This window comes from Strigops habroptila, chromosome 1, assembly GCF_004027225.2.
Source record: "Strigops habroptila isolate Jane chromosome 1, bStrHab1.2.pri, whole genome shotgun sequence".
In the NCBI taxonomy this organism is placed as follows: Eukaryota; Metazoa; Chordata; class Aves; order Psittaciformes; family Psittacidae; genus Strigops; species Strigops habroptila.
In genome coordinates, this window is record NC_044277.2 from 42631548 (window position 1) to 42653048 (window position 21501).

Consider the following 21501-nt stretch of genomic DNA (forward strand, 5'->3'; position numbering starts at 1 on the left):
TCTTATTACAGATCCACATTTGAAGGGACCAGAACATCAGCTTATGGAAAAATTAACCTCTCTGAATCACAGTTTGCTTCTGAGTTAAAATGAGCAGTAGTTTACCTTGCACAACAAAATGGCTTAGCATTAACTACTGAAAAAAAACCCAAACCTAAAAATCCCAAAGAGATGGATGTTTTCATTCTTAATCTCACTGAGTGCTACCAGTTGATGCAGTACAAGAGATGGGACACAGTGGGAACCACAGATGCTGCTCAGGATGAGTTGCTGTCAGAACTATGCCACTGTTGCTGTTTGTTGCATAAAACACTTTACCAAAGGAATTTTATTTTTCCTAAATGAGTAGATTCCTATTCATCCCCTGCCTCTTTTCTAGCTCCATAGGCCAGGTAAAAATCTGTATTTGCCTGCCTTAAGTTTGTCTAGAAATACTATACACCGTATTTCTATTAAAAGTACTGTACCTAGCACAATGGACGCAACGTAAAAACATGATTAATGATAATAGCTACTTCCTGAATTACATGAAATATGTGCAAATCCAAATGATTTTAAATAAGAGCAATGTGAATACTGTTACATTCCAACAGTTTCTAGAGCATGTTTCTTAACAGTACGTAGGTTTTCCATCTTCACAACTTTACAGTTTTGCTCTGTTGTGCAGAAAGCGAGTGTTTCCCATTATTGCAGAAGTCCATGAAACATCCTTAGGTTTTGTCAAATCAGTCATTTCCATAAAAGCAAGGGATAGCTCGTTATACACTTCTGTGATCTTGGCTTTGTCTGGGATTATAAAGTGTCTGTATTGTCTGCATCAACTATACACCTTGCATTCTCATCAGTCAGCTTCTTTAGATGTAAGAACACACTAAGTACTGGTGCTGATTCACTGCTTGCTGTCAGTGACATTTCTCTCAATGAATCTTCTGTCTGTTGCTGTAAAGAATAACCTTGCTTTGGTGATGGTGGAGACAAGCAGGTGAAAGAGTTGTTTTATGAAAGACTGTTACAAGGCCAAGGCATCTTTAAATAGAATTGGCTAAAGAAAGCCTTTATTTCTCAGAAAAACGCTAAGTTACTTTACCATCCAGTTGTTCAGCCTCTAAACTGTAACATCTTATCTTGGATACAAGAACATGATGCAAGATAGCGTCAAAAGCCTTGATAAAGTCAAGGTAAATGACATCCACTGCTCCCCCCTCATCCACAAACCCACCAATTTCTTCATAGAAGGCAATCAGGTCAGCCACGCATTGTTTACTTATGGTCAATCCATACCGACTGTTCCTGATAACCACCTTCTCCTTCATGTGCCCAGAAATCTGTTCCAAGATGACTCACTTCATGATTTTCCCAGGGATTGAAGTGGGGCTGACTGACCTGTAGTTTTCTAGGCTGAACTTCTGGTCTTTTTTGAACACAGGCACAATACGTGCCATCCTGCCATCATTGGGGATCTCCCCCAGTCTCCACAACCTTTCAAAGAGGAAAGACAGCAGCCTTGCAAAGACATTGGCCATCTCTCTCAGCATCCTTAGATGTAGCCTATCTGGTCTCTTAGACTTTTATGGCCCAAGTTTTCACAAGTAATCCCTCACTTGGTCCTTAGATACTGCTGGTAGTTCTTGAATCCTTACACTAAATTCAGAGACTAAGAAGTCCTTGTTAGTAGACAGTGAAGCAAACAAGGCATTGAGTGCCTTACCTAATGGCACTGTCACTGGCTGCTGTCACTAAATTTAGCATGAATTTACTCCATCTGCTTCCAGAGCACTAAACCTATTCTCCATTTGCAGACCTGAAAGTGGAGAAGGAAATATTTTCTTACTGCCAGGAGTCACAGGTCTCCAGCCTTCCCCATCATGGCAGTCTACAATCTTCTGTGGTCTCCTGGCACCCCTCCTTCTGTGCAGCTGGGCATTCAGGCTGTTGTTAAATAGGTGCTTAACACACCTTTCCCAGGATCGGCTTTCAGAGCAGCAGCCAAGATCTAAAGATGGCAAAGGAAACCACCCCAGGCACCTATATGCACACTAGCCCTTGAACAATGGTGCCAGCTGCCCAGGTCATTCTTACAGCCCTCCAAATAGTGCTGTCCATGGGCCTATGTCCATGGGCCTATGTCCATGGGCAATTGTACACCATGCCCAGGCATCACCCCTGCAGGCAGGGTCCCCACCGTTGGTGGGTCCCTTCTCCTGCGTAACTAGCAGCCTGCCCAAATGCCTCCCAAGGACACTTTGCGTAGCTGTTTGGTGCCACTCCTGCTGCAACACTTGCGTGGGTCTTATGCAACAAAGCCCTGAGTTTCACAATGCAATTTCAAGCAAGGATGTTCCATTTACCATGTTGAAAATGCCTTTTTGTATGGAATAACAAGAGGTACTTACATTTGGATTCTATCAAGTAGATCTTTCTTACATGATTAAATTTATCTCAAAGAGAGGCACCAAGCTGCAGCTACACTAGTAAAATAGATCTAGCATGAATTTTTCTTTAATAGGACATGTGAGAACATTTTCTCCCAAAATGTAATTCACTCTAGTAATGTAATGCGTTAAAGTATTAAAGCTATTTCACCAAAGTTATAATAGCCAAGTTTCAGGGTCCTATAGAGAGAATATAGAGACTAGATATAACATGGAACGAAGACAATCTGCCTTATGACCTAAATAAGACATCCATTTGGTAGGAAGCCAATATCTCTGAATGGTAAACTGTCTTGAAATGATTCATGGAAATGTAGTTCGGGCCCCGTTGCTATTAAATCCAGTGGAAGTTTTCCCACTGAAATAAATTGTTAAGCATCTAACTATAACAGATCTAATCATAACGTGGAGGTTTCCTTAGACAACACACAGTACAAGAGAACCTTTCTTCAAATAACAGGATTTACTTTATATTTTATGCAAGTTTCAAATAATTAAAAGGACTTAAAGGGCAGTGGGAGAGAAGTATAGTCCTAACTCAAACACACTCTAAGGACTAAGGTGCACGAGAACACAGGCAGTGCTGCTTGCTTGGATTTATTCACAGATTTGCCCTCGTCTTTTTTAGCTGTTGCTCCCATCCTCTTTCTGCACTGAGAATGTTTACTCATTGACTCGCCACAGGCTGGCCTGCTCAGGACAGCCCTATGTTTTATTTGGTCTTCTTGTAAACCATTGTTTTATTGCCCTGGCTGGCCATCGCATCTTGTATAAATAGTTCTCAGGAGATTGGTTTGGGGTTTGCTTAATGCTTTTTTAGTCAGGACTCCAAACAATTGAGAGGGCAGGCTGGTTAGCTCAGCGGAGCATCATCAGGTCAGAGGTCATTGAAATTACTTACCTGTGTTAGAAACATCTGCAAGTACTGGACCTATTCAGTTCCAGCTTCTTCTATTCATGCATTTTCTGAGACTAGGGCGTTCTTTTCTTTTTCCTCTTACATACACTTCGTTTGGCCAGAAAAACCAAACAAATTGATTTCATAATTTTCATTCTAGTACACACTACTATGGAGACCTGTAGCTGCTACTACATTATAAATACAGTTTCTTTATATTTTCTTTCACTCTATTGTCTTTAAATAAACCCACTTTTAACTTTGAAGTTAACCTACTTCAAATGGAACAGCTTTATTCATGGAAACATTATCAAAAACAGTCGGTAGGGAGACTGACCCAGGACTTCAGAGATGAGCCCTGAAACCACATGAGTAACCCATCTTACAGATTGTGGATCATTGTAATTAGTTAAGTTACAGCCTGGAACTGCGGTCAGTGAATACGATGACCAAATTACCACTGCTGACAAGTGACAATATATAATCCAGTACTTTAAAGATGTTGTTATTAATTTTTATAATGTCTACTCTGTGGGCAAGTTCCACCAAGTATGTAGAAAAAACAATTATCCTCTAAAAAACACCCCACAACTGAGAAGCCCTCACAATAACAATAAACTCACAACATTGCAGGAAATTGCTTACATTTAAATACAAACTGTTTTTTTTTTTTTTAAAGTTGTAAAAAAAGATCTCTATATACTTGCCACAGGCCCACCAATTTTCTTTTCAACAAGACTTTTGGTAGAAGTGAACTATGAAAAGGCTTATCCAAAAATTACATGCCAATATTGATCTCGCTATATCACAGGATAGTATGTATGATGTGCTACAGAAATATTAATCATGTGCAGATGACTGAAATCAGTAGTTTTGCAAGTGAATTCTGTGAAAAAATGGTTCTTTAAGTGTGTTCACAGAATACCACTGAGATCAATAAAGGGAAACAAAAAGCTCTATAAAACCTCCTTACACTGGAAAAAGACACCACTTAAATTAATTTTAAAATTGATTTGCTTCACTCAGTGCTAACCCCTGAAATAAACACATTTAAACTGTTTAAAAGTTAAATTAAACCAATAAAACCACAGTGTGCCTTGATGTAAGTGCATGCATGCTAATGATGTGCTTTTGTTAAATTAGATCTATTTGAAATCAGTTTTCAGTGAAATTTCGCACAGCAGGCAAGGCCTACAACTCCTTGCTGTCCCTATTTTAGCTGAGCACTAAACCGAGTGAGGAATTGTTTTAGTTAAATCAGAAGCCAAAAGTTTGGCAGAGTTCAGTCTGCGTTCAGTATATCTACAAATATTTATATTGACTGCAAGATGACAAGCTTCCCAGCATTCCCGGGTCCTGGCTCCCTCAATATCCTCAACTGAGGGGACATTTAGCTACTCAGTCTAAAGGCCTTTTGATAGTACAGCACTTACTGTGAAATGTGTTGTTTGGGTTAGCTGAACGTCTCTGTCACTTATTTCCCAGAGAGGATTTGAAAGTTATATATGTTTAGCAACTACTGTATGTTAAAGACAAATGGATTTCCACAAGGTCTCATAATCTGCTGGGAAACTGTCTCTAATGCTTGAAAAATTGCAGAACAAGAAGGAAAGAAAGGAAACCGATAAGAAAGCCTTTGTGTTTTGGAAAAGAGATGGATTGAGAGGGGGGGAGAATGTTGAATGTTTGGGGGGGGGGGGGGCCTGCCAAGAGTTGCTTTTCTGTTCCTTTATCCCTTATGAAGTTTTTCCCACCAGCACTGTCAGTATAAAATACTGTTACAAAAATAGCAGCTCCTACCCACTTTGCATAGATATAGCTGTTTATACCAGGGCATTTAACTTTAAAAAATTAATTAGGTTGTGCAGGAGACCTTGGGATAGGCAGGAAAAGGATCATGTGAGTGGATCCACATACTGGAATTACTCAAACAGCAGCTTAAACACTATGGCCTCAGCTCACAGTATGCAAGACCATAGGTAAACAATTAAAAGTCATTGTTCCTGACTTAGTTTTCACAGTACAAGTCCAAAAATGAATTTACAAATTGTAAGTAGCAGCCTACTTTAGCCATGTCAGTATTAAGGGGGGTACAGGCATCTAAATATTCAGAGCTGCCTGCTCATTACTTCCACCCAAACCTGAAGGCATCGAAACTTACTTGGTGTTTCTGTTCAGAACTGTACATTTCCCTATATGATTATCCGTGTGTGTGGAAATCTCTCAGTCCAAACAAGCAGCTGTCTGCCATGCACCTGCTCTCAGCCCTTAAAAACATACCAACAGCACTGTGGGTCCAACACAAGGCACTGCACCATGGCCATTGAAGAGTGGCATCCAACAGACGTGATGTAGAAGGCTACATTTGGTGTCAACAGGAGAGATCCAGAATGGATTCTCACCTCAGCCGTGAGGGATCTGAACCCTCACCTCAGGTCTCCAAGACACAGGGGATGCTGCAGCACCCAGGGTGACAGTTCAGTCACCCTGTTCAGTCAAAGGGCTGTCACCACCACCATATACACAAGGTGTACTGCCAATCAGACTGCAGCTGTGACATCTCTCCTTACACCTACACAGAAGTTTCAAGTAACTGTCCTTGCACCATGATTAGCAAAAAGAAAACTTCTGAAAGCAAGGAGAAATGTCAGACAGTGCTAAGAAATAAAAACACAAGGAGAAGGTAGGATGAAGTTTTCTTGAGATTTCTCCTCCTTCCCTATAACCCAAGATATCATCCGTACCACCTTCTCTTGTCACAACCTATCTCTTAATCTGAGTCATTGCTTTAGAGATCAGTTCGTCCCCAACAGCATCAATACTGATCAGGGTAGTAAGACAGAATATACATGCTGCTATGTGAGGCTGCTGTGCCATATTCTATATAAAAAAAGGTTTTGCAAAAGAAACCACTGTGTTCAAAGAAAAACGTTTGAAAGACAAGCTGAATGCAACAGATGAGGTTACAAGTGTCATTTATGAGAATAAGTACTACTCTTCCTACAAGATTTGCTGCTGCACTCATTCACACTGTATGTGCTGCAAGAATTCAAGACTTACTAAATTTATCAGCTGTCCTTGCCTTTTCCAAACTATTATCTGAGCCTGTAGAAATCTTTTTTTTTAAAGAGTTAAGCTTGTGTTAAATCCATCTGCCCTGGCTTTATAACCAAGCAGAGGCAAAGAAAGTCATTTCTCAAAATGACACCAGTACAAGCTATTTAAATTCAAAGAAACAGTTCAAACAAACTTCCATAGGAATAAAGTGAGAGAAGCAAGTAAATTGAGGGCTAAAATAAATACTTCATGATCTTGCTTATAACCAAACAAACACGGAAATGCTTGTTCTCTGGATAGATCACTGATGAGCAATTTCCAAGGGAAATTCACAAAATACTAAGTTGGCTGTTGCAGTTTGAATGCAATGATATAATGAGTTTCTTGCAAACATATGCCAAAGAAACTAAGCCAAACTGGAAAGAAGAGAGGAAAGCTCCTATGAGACAGTTTTCATAAAGGCTTCATTCAGGGCCTCCACCCTCATGTACTGTACCAGCCACCTTAGCTTTTCCACTCTGCCTGCTCCAAGAAAGCACCAACTAGTACACTAAAAATGCAGGCTTTAAAATGCTTGGGAATGGACAGTGACAGCAATGTATGTGTTAATAATCAGACACAGATTGTCAGATGACCTTTTAGTCAAAATGAGGTACAGAGATTTAGGTCTAACAGACTACAAAATGAGTAAACTAAAGTAGTATGGATGGGAGAAGAATATGAAAAAGATTTTAAATTGTTCAGTCCCTCCAAGGATCAGGCATTTTTGAGTGGAATAGTGTAGTCAGGTTATTTATTATAACACAATGTTGGGTATCTGGAGATACAGATTGTAGCCTGTTCCCAGTGCAGTAAATAGAAGTTTTGACACTTATAACCAGGATTTCAAGCAAAAGCACTCCTCCTTCTAGCTGTACAGTCAACTTCCTTGGGAAAGGCATTTAACCCATCAAAATTCAACATTCCCATTACTTACAACCCAGTTAAATATAAGATCACAAATGCTGGTATTACTTATCTGCTTTTCCAGAAAATAAGTGGTGATCTCTCTGAACCTGACAGCGTACTTATAATGAAACTTGGTCAATATATACACCCAAAATTCTGGGAAGAGATTTTGTGTCTCTGACTTGCCTTTTCGTTCTCCTTCCTTATGCCAAACAGCAGGACTCAGCTTCCTCAGGCTTTTTCCCTCTGCTGTCGCTTTCATCTCCCACTCACCTACTGTCACAACTCCATGTATTGAATGGCAGCAGCTAATAAAACTATATTCATGGCTGTATGGCTTTTCATAAAACTTTTCATAAAACTTTTTTCTTAAAACTACTCCATTCTGTGCCTTCTTCTTTTGCCTTAGTTCTGCTGTGGTTCTGTGTACACCCAGTGTACTGAAGAACTCCCTTGTGATTGTATGAAATAGCATTTAAAGGCTTTGCAAAACTGGTATTATTTCTAAAAAGTGTATTTCATCTCTCAAACATGCTGAAATTCATTAAAGTATTTTGTGCCATCTGTTTCCTCTTTGTAAATAAATAACTCTTTCCATCATGGCAACCGCTGTGAGAAGCTACTAATATTTATGAGGATGTAGCAACACTCACAGGAACAGAAAAAGTGACACATGTGAACAGCAAAGAAAATCCATTTCGGCTTAATATGACCTTAGAAGCAGTCCTCAGCACCAGAATAAAGATGATATCCCTATGCGAAACTAGGAAACACTGAGGTATAACTCTTACATAAATGGATGTCTGTATTCCCACATCCAAAGACCCATATCCAGCAACGACAGGGGATTTCAGCCTGTTTCAAGTCAGACCCACCATTCCTTGAATAAATTCAAGCAGTTGTTCATGTCATCTTCATGAGATCAGCCACTCTGCCGGCACAGCTGGCTTTCCGGTGATGTTGGCTGGCTTTAAGTGGAAACTGTCAGTATCTGCCAAGTGGTGGCCAGACACCAGAGCAGACTTTCCAATCAGTGGGATACCCCATCCGATGGCTAGATTTGATTTCTCTGTGTGTGTATGTGCACACTCCACCTGCGTGCTACCACATCTGAAGGCTGTGGTGGTACCCGTACAGGCAGCTTGTCCTCCAAGGTGAGCCAAAAAGGAGTCAGTCTCCTTCTTGCCAGGCCAGCAGAAGCTGTTTCAAGCTTTCCCGCAGCTAAAAGTCGCTGTGTGCATGTTTTACCTAAGGGCCTGTAGGAGCCAGTGCGGCTCGCTCACTGCCCACCAGTGAGCTGTGAAACACAGGTGATTAGTTCCAGATGCTGCTTCAGCACCTTTCCTTCTGCGGAAAGTGTGCAGAAGTCACTTCTTTCAGTTTCACAGGACTGCCCAGAAATGGAAAACACACCAAAAGTCAGTGCGGATTTGTTATCCCTCCCTCAACATCAGGCAGGCTGCAGCAGTAACTAAAACATCTGCAGAAAGACTTCTCCATGAGCCGAAGGGATCTGTGTTACACTTGCTATGGACCTTGCAGTGATTCATGATGGACCTTACAGCAAGAACCATAACCTTATATTAAGTTTCCATCTGTTGTCATGGCATGCCCAATACTTGCAGTAGGTTTGCCGACTCCATGACGCTTTCTAACAGGGACCTTGCTTGTGACATAAACCACAGGAACAGGATAGCTGCTTCAAAATTTACTATATTTGATCTGCCTGTTCGTGCCTTCAGACTTTGTCCCTAAGGTTTTGACCAACTCACCAAACCAGTCTTTCAAACTTATGTTTGTTTCTCTTAAAAATCTCAGTACAGGAAAGTAATTTTTCTCACCACTTCTGAATTATAATAAAAGCAGATCATGTAGCAGCATCTATCTGATAATATACAGTACAACATTCACTTGTAAATTCAAAATGTTTTCTTCTTAGCACACTGTGACCACAATCAGTATATAATCTTGCCATTTACACTTTGCATATTCAGAGGGCAAGGGAGAATTCAGATTTAATTGTTCATTAGAAAAGGAGGGCATAGAGAATAGAGAAGAATAGAGAAACTAAGCCTGCAGTTTTCAGACATATCAGAAAATAAATATAATTTCTTAGAGCCTGAAAACATTCCAGTGTAAAACATTTTGGGCTCATGGAAAGGCAATTGTGAAAATATACAAGCCTTGTGTAAACATTAAAGTATTTACAAGGTCCTCCAAGGATTTCCATCAGACAGATTGTTGGCTCGTCTTCACTATCCTTGTCATTATATTTTTCAGTATTCATGCTTCTATTGTATATACTTGGTTATGAGGGCTGCAGTAACTACCAGTACACTTCCAAGTGCAGTAGGTCAGCAGTGAGCAATTACTCAGTCTCCAACCCTTTCTACCAAAGGAGTGTGCTAGTGGCCAGATCTCCGCAAGCCCTCCTCTAAGCCAGCTCCACACTTGCTCCTCATCCACTGCTCTGTGTAAGCCTGGAGCTCCTAAACTTGAGGGCACAGCGCCAGCTCTTATCCTGGACATTTTAGGAAAGGGGACAGTTAAGGGTGGCAAAGGTTTATTTTAGGTTGAGGAAGAGTTATATCTGCTGATATTTATTGTAGCATGGGAAGAGTACTTTGTTTTATTTGTTCAGACTCCGCTCTAAAAATAAACAGTAATGCAACCAGAATCTTGGGCATTTTTATATGGTTTTATACCAATCTAAATAAATAGAGTCATTTTGATTCATGTAGTACCTTTAGGTAGTAGCTTCATTAAATAGTCAAAATTAGAGCAGGTCAAAAATCATCCTCTAGAGTTCACGAGAAGTTTTGCCTTTACATAAGGCCCTTTGTTTAAGAACTTGACAATACTTGGCAAAGCCAACAGATGCCACATGAGGTATATACGCACTATTTTCCCTCTGTAACTGAGAAGATGGAAAAATAAATCATTTTGGCCAAAGCAATATAAGGAAATGGGACAGAAACCTGAATAGTCACTCCTCCTCAGTCTCCTGCTTCCCTCCATATAGCCTTCCTCTTCTTGTCTCCTCTGAATATTCATATTAATACAACTGTACTGTTTGCATTTGATTTTTTCCCTAAGAGAAAAATTATTCAACTCCAGACACTGAAATCAATTCATGCTAAATTTGAAATTTGGGGTGAAATTTAATGGTAAAAAATTCTGAAAAAAGTGGTCTCTGATCACTGAAGATTAAGGCTGAAAAGGCCCATTAGGTCATTTTTGTAGGTCACTCCATGTCACTGAGTCTTGTTTTCCCCAAAAATCCTATAGAGAGAGTCAATGTCTTGAAAACTACAAAGCTAAGTAGCCTTGTTTATCACCACCTGTCACAGAGCAAAACAATGCATCAATAACATAAGTATTGGTGTTAATATACAGCAGTAACTCTGCCCAGCTGGAAGTTCACGTTTCATTCATGTTCAGATTAAGACAACCTTTTTCACACAGATGCACGTGTACTAAATCTTCACCTCTTTTTTTGTAAGAGCAGTTGTGGATAATTCAGAGACAGGCACAGCCTGAAGGCTCAAGCACAGTGAAGCAAGCTAGTATCAGCCTTTTGCCAGATTAAAAGGATGACAAAGGGAGACAGGCTGGACTTTCCCACAGCGATCTGCAGGAGTTGGTGCAGGGGCGGGAGGAAGCAATAAGTCCTTTCACCCACCCCACATCTGCACCACCAACCCCATGTTGAAACCAACACAAGGCTGTGCTGCTGTTCTTCCGTGCACATAAAGCGACCTCTGCCTCTGACATAGTATTTTTGTCGGGGGGTCAATACTACCATTTATGGCTCGTATAGTTGCTTCTTAGGTACTGGGATCACGCTAAACTCAAAACCCAGCACAGAATAGGCAAAAAAGGGACTAAAAATGGTTCTTTGCCACATTTGCTTAAGCCTGATATACAGGCAACTTAAAGCCCAAATGTAATTTTAATACATCTCACCCACATCTCAATGCTTTCCTTGCATCTTTTCTGTAGCAGCCAGGGTTCTCCCCAGACGAAGTGTGGCCTTGTTACAGCAGCTCCCTTTTTCCTTTGTGCAGCCAGAACAGGATCCAGCTTTCACCGCAAACACTCTACAAAAGATGGGCTGGATGCCCTCTAATGCAAAAACATTGCCAAGTCCACCCCCTAATGATGCCTCTCAGGATGAAGGCGCCAAGCAGCCATGAAACACGCTGGCTTCTCAATGAGGCAGGATGGGAGGCACCACATGCATCTTGGTGAGTTGTCTTTGAATGAACACTTGTGTCAGCAAGATGGGTAGGGAATCTTTTAGTGTAGTAGTTGCTAGTCTAGGCCCAACTAAAAGCAGCTTTCTCCTCAATGTCCGGTGATTTTCAAAATCCAAAGCCTCATCTAAAAAGTTTGCTAATTACCCCAAATTTTATAACAGGCCAAACCAGGACCTTGGATCCCAAATAATGCTCAAACTTGGGTTGGCTCAGATTCTGGATCCAGTGTCTGCAGTGTGGGCTAAGGCAAAACTAGAAGGAAGAAACAGAAAAAAAGGTAAAAACTCAGCCCTGCTGCATGGATCGTTAACATAGGGCCACCTCTGATACACTTAAAGCAAAAAAAAAAAATATAATGAGACCACTATAATATATATTCCAGCCAAAATTCTTGGCTCCCAAAACAGCTTTATATGGTATGCAATACAGAAACACCCAGGAGACGCTGTAAGAACTTTGACAAGGCTAATATTAAGCTAGAACAAAACAGAACTACTGGCACCAGCTCCACTCAGCTCTTAAGTAAACTTGTCCCATTAAAAAGTAGCCTCTAAGATATTTTCTCTCTGAAGTGTATAGTAGCTTATAAAAAGCAGGAAGGGTTGCCAAGTCATAGATGTGTTCAAGTACTCCTTACCCTCATTAAAGAACATTCCCTGGCAGCCAGCAGCTTTGAGTGTTCCAGTGAAACAGATTTTATAAGGGGGGTGTTTACAGTGGTGTGCTATGTAGTTAGTTAGAAATCACGGTGCACCGTAGCAGCCCCGTACTAGATACAGCTGTGTTTGGAGCCTAATCACCCAGGCAAGGAATACAGCAGCCAGAGTGATCAATGAGGTTCCAAAAAAATAATGAATATTAAGAAAACAAATCTTAAGCCGCTCTGCTCCATAGGAACAAAAGCATCCAGAGATGCCAGTGCCTAAATAAAAATTAGATAGTGAAATACCACTGAGGATCTAAGTCTCACTTCCACCAGTTTCATATGTAGCAGTATTTACAGAGGTGTCTTCATAGCAAACATGTACATAAATTAGCTTCTTAATGTACCCACTGATTTCCACAGCAGCTAGGAGTAAAGTTCTTTTGTGGATCTGGACCTTAGTGCCATCCCCCAGCCTGTTCATGTAAATGCTATTTTCTCTTCTCAGTTCAGCATCTAACACATCTTCTGCCTGGGGATGTTATCCATCCCTGTAAAAGGAATCAACAAATGATCAAATACAGAAGGTCTTCTCATCCTTAACACTGATGAAGAACTAGGGAAGAAAAGATCTGCACTTTCGCTCTAACAGCGTGAGTGCTGAGGACCTAAAACAGGCATTCTCTCGGGTTTCTCCTTTTTCCTCCCTGCTACCAACCAGGCACTGTTTTCCAAAGGCTTTTCAGTTTCAGTTGAAGAAGGATCCCAATTTACGTGGCATTTCTCTGGCATTTAAGCAAGCTGTTAGTTATCCAAATCTTTCACTCTGCATACACAAATACAATTTATCACCTGTTTATAAACACATGCTAGCTACCAGGTCCTCCACAGCTGACCCCTGTCCCTGTTATGATTTGGGGAATCCAGCAATGCACAGTTTATATATTTTGTGATCTTACAGAGTAATTAATATTGAGCGAAGAAGATGTAGAACCTGCCACACTCATAACTGTGTCAGTTACAGTTTCCCAGAGCAGCAATGTGGTTGCAAACCCTCAGCCAAGCTGACACAACCAGAGAAAGAGGTTAGCTTGTGCAAAATGACATCTGGGTGTAAGCATTTGAAGATAAAAATACTCCAAAAGTGTAGTAAATAAGTGGAACTTAAAAACAGCAGACCCTTGCATACTCTGGGTGGTCACTCCAAGATAAAAAAAGACTAGAGAAGCAGATATGCAGGCTCCCACAGCATCTTGGTAGCTGCAGGACTAGTCAGAAAGAAAACAAATGAGAAATCTTGGTCCGCAGGGAAAACACGTGGAAAGAAAAGTCATGGCCAGGCACCCTTCTGTAGAATTTTGACTCAAGTTTCAAGGATGCTCAGAAGTGATGAGGAAACAGAGATAAGGAAACACGTACAGAGACTACTTGTTAGGGTTTTTTTTAACTGTCTTGTCTCAAACTGTGTATTTTCATATTAGGTAAAGTAATAGGATCTTTGTTTTGGAATTCTTACAAAGACTGCATGTTAGGCTGAAGCCTTCCAAATGCCTCAACATAGCTTCCAGCATGATCTGTTCCATGACCTTCCCGGCACAAAGGTGAGGCTCACTGGTTGGTAGTTCCTGGGGTCCTTCTTTTCATGCTTTTTATAAACTGGTGTGAAGTTTCCCTTTTTCCAGTAACTGAGGACTTCATCTGACTGCCAAGACTTTTCAGGTATGATGGAGAGCATCTTAGCAGCTACATTGGCCAGTTCAGATGTGTATCAGCCTATTCAGACTAGGTCTAAGAGGATTTAGACCAAAACTTGGCAGCCTGTAAATTGTCTAGCTATAAAAATCTTTACCAAGTTGTCACACTATGTATTTTGCTTTAGAGTATCAGTATATTCGATGACCAAGTTATCCAGGAACTTTCCTTAATGTTACTAGAGAGGAAAAAGAAAGGAGTGGGAGGGAAATGAAATTTTATATATATATCAATATATATATAATTGTCCTTCAAGTGAATAGGACCTCATTTTGAACCAGGAAGGCAGCTATAATTCTTTCCATGGACTTGTCATCTAATTGGAATACCTTCTAATCTAAGGGGAAACTTTATGGCTTCTTCCCCCCTGTTTTATCTGCCATGGTACATATAGAAGTCATCCATAATGTCACAGATTGTTTTTATTTCCTCCTACCACATTGCTGGCTCTTTTTCCTCTCATGTCAAGTACAGTTAGATTATATCCAGTGTTCAATGTGCCTGCTAGAAACTTTCAGATATGGTTACATTTGGAGAAAGTTATAAGGTGTGGACAGAATGAGTCACCAATATTTTGTTCTTCTAAAGGGTCACTTGAAACTAAGAGATTGTCCAGTAGACCTCAATACTGGGAGAAATGACAGCTAAAGTGTCCTGCAAGCAGGTTTGGCTGTGGGTATCTACTACCCAAACATGCCTTAAGGAAAACAAGAAGTCTTTCTATGGTAAATAAATGAATTAATTTTTCCTTCTCTTTCTTCACCACATTAACTAATTCATTCCTAGAGAATATCATTAAGAATCAGCATTTCTGCTAATTATTTTATAGAAGACAATAGTCCAGAGTTTTCACTACCTACAGATAAATGTAGACCCAACACATACATGTAGGAGAGAAAATGGTTCTTATTACTGGTTATGAATGCCCATGAACAGACTGAGGTTTTGGATACACACTGGAAGATACACAGGACAGGTCGGATTAATATAAGTTAAAAAAATAAAAACTATTTTTTTCCCAAGCTATTCGTTTAGTCTATAGTCAGTGAAGGTACTTCCAGAAGACACCCTATGTGCCTTAAATTCGTATAATCGGATGGTAGGAATCGCTGTCTGAAAATGTACGTCTTATAGTACTAAACACACAGGAAACCCAGACTAGTCATCTAGAAGTCGAGTAAGGCAAACTCCACTATCAGGCACTCTACACACTCTGTTGTTGTTACTGTGTTTCTTATGAGCAGATGCGATAGAGCAGAGTCATAACTGTGAAAACCTCTACTAGATTCTCCATTGGACCAACTGTGCTACTAATAAACAGCACCCAACTGGGCATTACAGAGCTCTTACTGCTCTCAAGACTCTGGTAACATTGGTAATTCAGATGTTACCATAATCTTCAAGAGAAAGGGAGTCTCTTTTGTTCTGTTTGTACAGCACATGATACTGTGGGGTCATTGTTCAGGATCAGGGTCTCCTTCCTCTGTCACTCCAAGCTCCAGGTCTCAGAGAAACCACACAGTCTCTGTGCAGAACATGACACAGGAAACTTACAGATCAGCAATATAAGAGACCTCACCATTTTCTCCTGTGATGAACAAAAGGTTCCACATCCAAGTAGGGAATGCATTTCAACTTTAGGAGAGAGCTATACAGGGATGCGTTGAACAAATCACCAACCATCTTGGCCACCATGACAGCCAGCATTATCAGTAGCAAGGACTGGACATCATTTGTGATCTCTACCTAAGGAGAAAACAGAACAAAGGACTTTCCATTTTTCATATGCCTGGAGATGATAGCAATGGTTGCACAGGACGACCTACTTCTTTCACGAGGGAATGGGAAGCAATTCACTCTGCTAAAAGTGGAAGGGCGCTCCCCCTCCTTTCCCGGGGGTAAGTAATCAATCAACACTTCCACTACAGGGGCTTGGCTGATGCAGTGACAGCTCCCCCTCCCGTTCCTATCAGCTTGGAGCACTGCACTTACATTAAAACTCACATCTGATTCCCATATTTCAGGTGGCCTGTGATAATTTTGAAGTATCAGAGGAGGGTAAGTAGAGATGGAGTAGCCAGATTGCTTAAAATAGCTTGGCATTGTGACAAATATTAAAAAATGCAAACAGATCCAAATATTTTTTCTTTCTTGCTGAGCTCAGGAGATACAAAATTGCTTTCCCATACTGCTGCTTCCGGACAGAACAAGCTCCTTGTACAAACATTGTCTTGAAGGATGCCAGAAAAGGGAACAAGAAGCTTTCAGCAGAAGTCCAGCTCAGAAGATCAAGCAGCAGGAACATCCCACAGCTACCATGCTGAACAACATTCAGCAGTAGTACAAGCCACGGTGCAAGCATTCCTGTCCCCATGATCGCAAATCTATGAATCTGGCCCTGCAACGCTGGTTGTAGAGAAACGTGCACAAATTATGGTATTTCACCTAAACCATCTTTCTGAAGTCCACTTGCACGTTATCCCTATGTAGTGAGGGTATGGTCAGATGAGTGGCAAAGAATGTAGCATGTTTAAATACTTTATCCCCCTTTAGCCGTTTGGTTTTGCCTCAGTGGTTGTACACAGCCACCATAACAGTACAATTTGCTCAATGCTGCGCAAAAGTAGACTGAGTTCGCTTGACTTACTACTACAAACGTCTAATGGCTGTGGTGGCAGCAACTTACTTAACAAAGCACATCAGTACAACTGCCTTTGAATAAAGGATTCAGAGTGAATCCTTGTACAGAAAGGAGTAATGTGAATGCACTTAATACTGTTTATGCTCAGCTCGCAGTAACGTCAAATATTTTTCATGGTGAAAATGAATGCATGGAAATACTCTCTTCATGCTACCTTAATAAGACTTTTAAGTAAAAGCTGCTATCACTTTTCAATCCCCACTATTTTCCCTACCATTGCATCCTATTAAAAACGGATATTATCCTGGGATTAAACAAGCAAACTTCCTTCATAACACTAAGAGGCTTTTGCCCAGAAACTTCTTTCCAATTCAAAGTGAATTGCAGCACATTGCCATTTAATAGACCTCATTAGCTAGAGATTGTTAAGTACTCCAAGAATCTACATTCAAAGAATGCCAATAAACACATTTCTGTCCGATAAGCTGTAGTAAATTTATCTGGCTCATAGTTTCACCCTCCTTCTGTCTGTGTTCTGGATTTGGAAAGATAACATCCAGGATGATTTACAATATATCCCAGCAAGGGACTCATATGGCATGGTCGGCCATCTATGACAGGGTCATGCAACTGTCCTTTCTGCTTGGACATAGCCAGGGATTTCTAATAACACCACAGCATTCTTTGAATGTCTCTTTAAACCTAGTATTCAACTGTTTTATTTTAAAACACCAGGAACATGTCAGTTGAAAGGAAAAGAGCAACTGTGGGATTTTAAGAATTGCTTCATCGTATCTGCTGCAACTCATTCACACAGATGGAGACTCCTTTATTGTGGATTCCTTTTAAGGTTTTTTTTAAAGTATCTGGCTATGGGGAACTCTTCTGGAATAAAATCAGCATTAAAAATTAATATTAAAACACTCTAAAAAGCTATAAAAGCATGCTAAATTTAAAAACTCTTGAGCCTCAAACTCTGAAAAAAATTTGTGATTGGTTTAACCGGTACAGAATATCTCCAGAACAGCAAGAACCAGAGCCTGGCTTTCCAGGCTCCCATCCTTGTTTTTCACCCCATTTTATCCCTTCCTCCTAACCCTCCCACCCTCTAGTGGGAACAGTCAAGCTGGCCTGGCCCAGGCCCTCATCCTTTATTGTCGCAAACATTCAGCAGCATTTTACATCTCCTACTGAGAAACTCTGAGGCTTGTGCTGATTTTCCCCAGCCCTGCAGCCCTCCTGAGTGCTGAGATCTTGGGGGGGGTGGGATTGCTCCTTTTTACAACAGCACACTGAACGCTTGGAGCAAGTGTCTCTGGGTTCACGTTGGACTTCACTGCCTCTAAGAGTTAACTCCTGTGGAGCAGAAATGCTGTTTATCTTTGGCAGGCCAGTATGGCTGAGGTCATTAAAGAAAGACATGTTAAAAGCATTTTGAGCAATATCTTTTGTATGTAAGTGAATTTAAACTTTGGCTGAAATAGAGTTGATAGAGTTGTCCTGAACTCTCACTGCAGATGGAAACTGGAGAAGCAATTTTTGTGATATGAAAATTTTCTTGGAAACACGCAATACTAGAGCAAAAAACATAAAGAAAATCTGCAGATGACTTAGAAATCAATGATATGTTTGAAGCATAAGCATGAAAAACAGATAAAATAATTTATAATTTTATAAATTATATGTGTTATATATTAAAAAACATATACATATTTTTATATCAAGAAAATGTCCCTTAAATTTAACCCACTATGTGGCCTTAAGGTTAACATTTCCAAGATATTTCCCCATCCCTGGCAGTGTCCACGGCCACATTGGACAGGCTTTGGGTAACCTGGTCTAGTGGAAGGTGTCCGTGCCTGTGGCAGGGGGTTGGAACTAGATGAGCTTTAAGGTCCCTTACAACTCAAACCATTCTGTGATTCTGTGATTCCAAGACAGGGTGAACCTGTACACTAATTATAGGTCAAGCTATTTCTGAAGCCCAGGCTAAAGCAAAAGTTTTATTTAAAAATTGTCCTGAATTCAAATCCAAGTGTTTGGAAAATAAGAGAAAACCTTATTTCCTTCTTACTGGGGGTTCTCAAGTGTTGGGAGAACATTTATTAGCTATAAAAGCATATCAAATACAAGAACAAACTCCAGAGATCAAATGAAAAATGCTGAGGAAGGAAATCTCAGCAAAGAGAGATTCAAACACAAAAGATGCAGTCACTCACCTAAGAAAAATTATGCCACTCTTGGTGCCAAAGAAAAAGGAAGAATTAATCAAAACCTGTTGCTAAAACCCAAGTCCATTAATGAGAAACATGATGGCAAAGCAGCAGCAAAGTTCTCATTAGGGTATTTTGATAAAAATCTAGGAAGCACAAGTTAATCCAAGAACTGTGATATATTCAAGTCATTTTATACAAACATATGGACTCACACAAACCTACACACACATATATGTGATCTTCATCAGGCTATGGTAGTATTCCCTGTTTAGAGAAGGGCCATCTGCTCCCTACTGAGAGAGACAAAGCACAGAGCCTGGGGACTCAGCTGCACAAGGAAGTTAGTGCTCAGTGAGCTTGGGTGTGAATTTACTGCATATTAGCTACTCTGCACTAACTGCCTGCTTGGGTACCCTTGCTGCTTGGATAGCAAAAAAAAAACATACTTCACCTTCAAAAAGCAGCCCGCCTAACGAAAGCACTCTTGAAGCTAACCCGCACAAAAGCATTCTTAGTAGGTACTAGAAGCATCCACCCAGGGAATTATTGCCAAGTAACTAGCAGGCTGTAAATTCACGCTGGAGCTCCCCGCATACTAATTCTCTCAGCAAACAGGCCCTTGTAAGCCCAGAACAGCAGCCAAGCAAACTCAGCCACAGCCCAGCGCCATTAGGAGACCCATGTGGTCCAGGGCTGGAAGGTTATGCAGCCTCTCCTTAAAAAACACCCATCTGTTCAAACCAGTTCCTAAAGAATCTAAGAAAGGAACAAATTATACACAGTATTACAGAGGGAGAGATAAAATAAAGGTGACAAAAGCAAAGAAAGGAAGAGAGGCAGTTGGCGGCAGCCACCAAACGCCTACAACTCTTCAGCCATTAAACGTGATGTTTCATTTATTGATATTCATTCCAAGCCTACATTTTAGGGGCTGCTCTTTAGGATGCAATTTACTTTCTGTGCATATTGCCAGATTATTTTTTTTCTCCCTTTTGATCCTACGGGCACAGCAGGCTGTGCCAAAAAGTCTTTGCCTAGGGCACTCGTCTATGCAAAGCCAGCAGCGCTAATAGGCGCTGGAAGCACTCGGCGCTGACACTTCATACATCAGCAGCCTAGTAAATTGCACCTATTTTTTTTTCAATATTCTCTCTATATACAAAACCTTGAAAAATGTCGTTTACACACACACACAGACCACAATTAATTTATTAGCACAGTTATTCAAACCTCTTTAAATATCTTCTTTGTCACCGGAGGCACTTTTCAACAACCCCCATGGTCCTGAGTTTCTCAGGCCTCCACATCATTATAACCTATTAGGCACCTTCATGTTAGCTCTGTTTTATTATATAACACATAATTATGCATTTCATTAACAGCATCACCAGGCACAGTACATCAAAGGGAGAAAGGCAGCTGCCCAGGAAATTCAAAAACATGCAGTTTACTTAAAACTCACTGTTAAAAACCCTCCCCCACTTTTCAGTCAAACTGTGGTTAACATGTTTCAAAGGTTTTACTCCAGCTCAGAGAACAGAGTCCAAGTGGCCTCATTAGACACAAGGCTGCTGATACAGTGAATGTTCCCTGAACCCTTGATATTTCCAATAATGTAAAAGAAAACATCATCAGCCAGCTACATAGCGCAAATTGATTTTCTATATTCCACTGAAAACCCATTTAGCAAGAGAGCACTCTTGCTACTTGCAGCCTACAATGACAAATGCAGAAGAGAGGGCCTATCAAAAAGAAAAATAAAATAAAAATATTTATTTTGTAGTCTATTTCATTTTCAAAATTTGTTCTAATAGAAGAGCTGCCTGGCAATCTGAACAAACAAAAGACAAAATCTCCTTCCTTCCCCTGATATAAAGACCATCATCCTTGGTAGAAGCAAACTTTGGGAAAATATTTGGGAAAAAACAAGCAGCTGATGCAGAAAGGTACAAGACAATATGTCTGAGCGTTTAAAAAGGGAGTGGATGGGAAGGGACATGAAGTCTTGGTATTACCAGCCAAATCCAATAGTTTTTGGAGTTGAGGTTGCAGCTGGCACAAAACACCAGCTCTGGGCACAGTTTCCTGGTCTCCATGCCACCTGATCTTGTGGAAGAGTACACAGTTCCCCAGGAAAGCATCTTTCGTTTCTCTCACAACCAGAACATCTCTCATTTGAAATTTTTCTTACTATTGATTAAAGACACCAATTTAAAAAAAAAAAAAAATTGTTCACAGTCAACAGAACATTTCCAAAGGGGGGGGGACTTGTAGCCAGCAGAAAGCTTTTGATCATTTTTTTCTTTCAGCAAATGCCAGCAAGGTTGCTAGCTGATTGCTTGACGTAAAGAAGAGAAGGAGAGAACAATTCCCTATTCACAGCAGTAAGAGAGCTGTTCATGCAGCTTTCTTGAGAATAGGAGTTTGTGGAAATAACGTCTCCAGGATTGATTCATATTGTCACAGCCATTTCAAAAACAATGTGGATCTGCATTTCAGTTATCTTTATCTCTGGATTATGATCTGCTGGCCCTTACCAACCTGTGTATTGAACACTTGAGTCACTTCCCACTTAATAATGTCCTGACAAACTATGAAGTGAAATGCCTTTATCATGGTCCACTATTTTCATCTGGGATTATGCCAAAAGAGGCA

General features: G+C 40.5%; 1 protein-coding gene across 1 annotated transcript in view; it reads right to left on the reverse strand.

Moving 5' to 3' along the window:
- Positions 1–21501, reverse strand: part of LOC115609724 (chloride channel protein D-like) — a 77669-nt gene that overhangs the window by 19852 nt on the left and 36316 nt on the right. The window contains exon 12 of the mRNA XM_030490327.1: positions 15569–15735. Within this exon, the coding sequence (XP_030346187.1) occupies positions 15569–15735 (167 nt within the window). The remainder of the gene's footprint in view (positions 1–15568; positions 15736–21501) is intronic.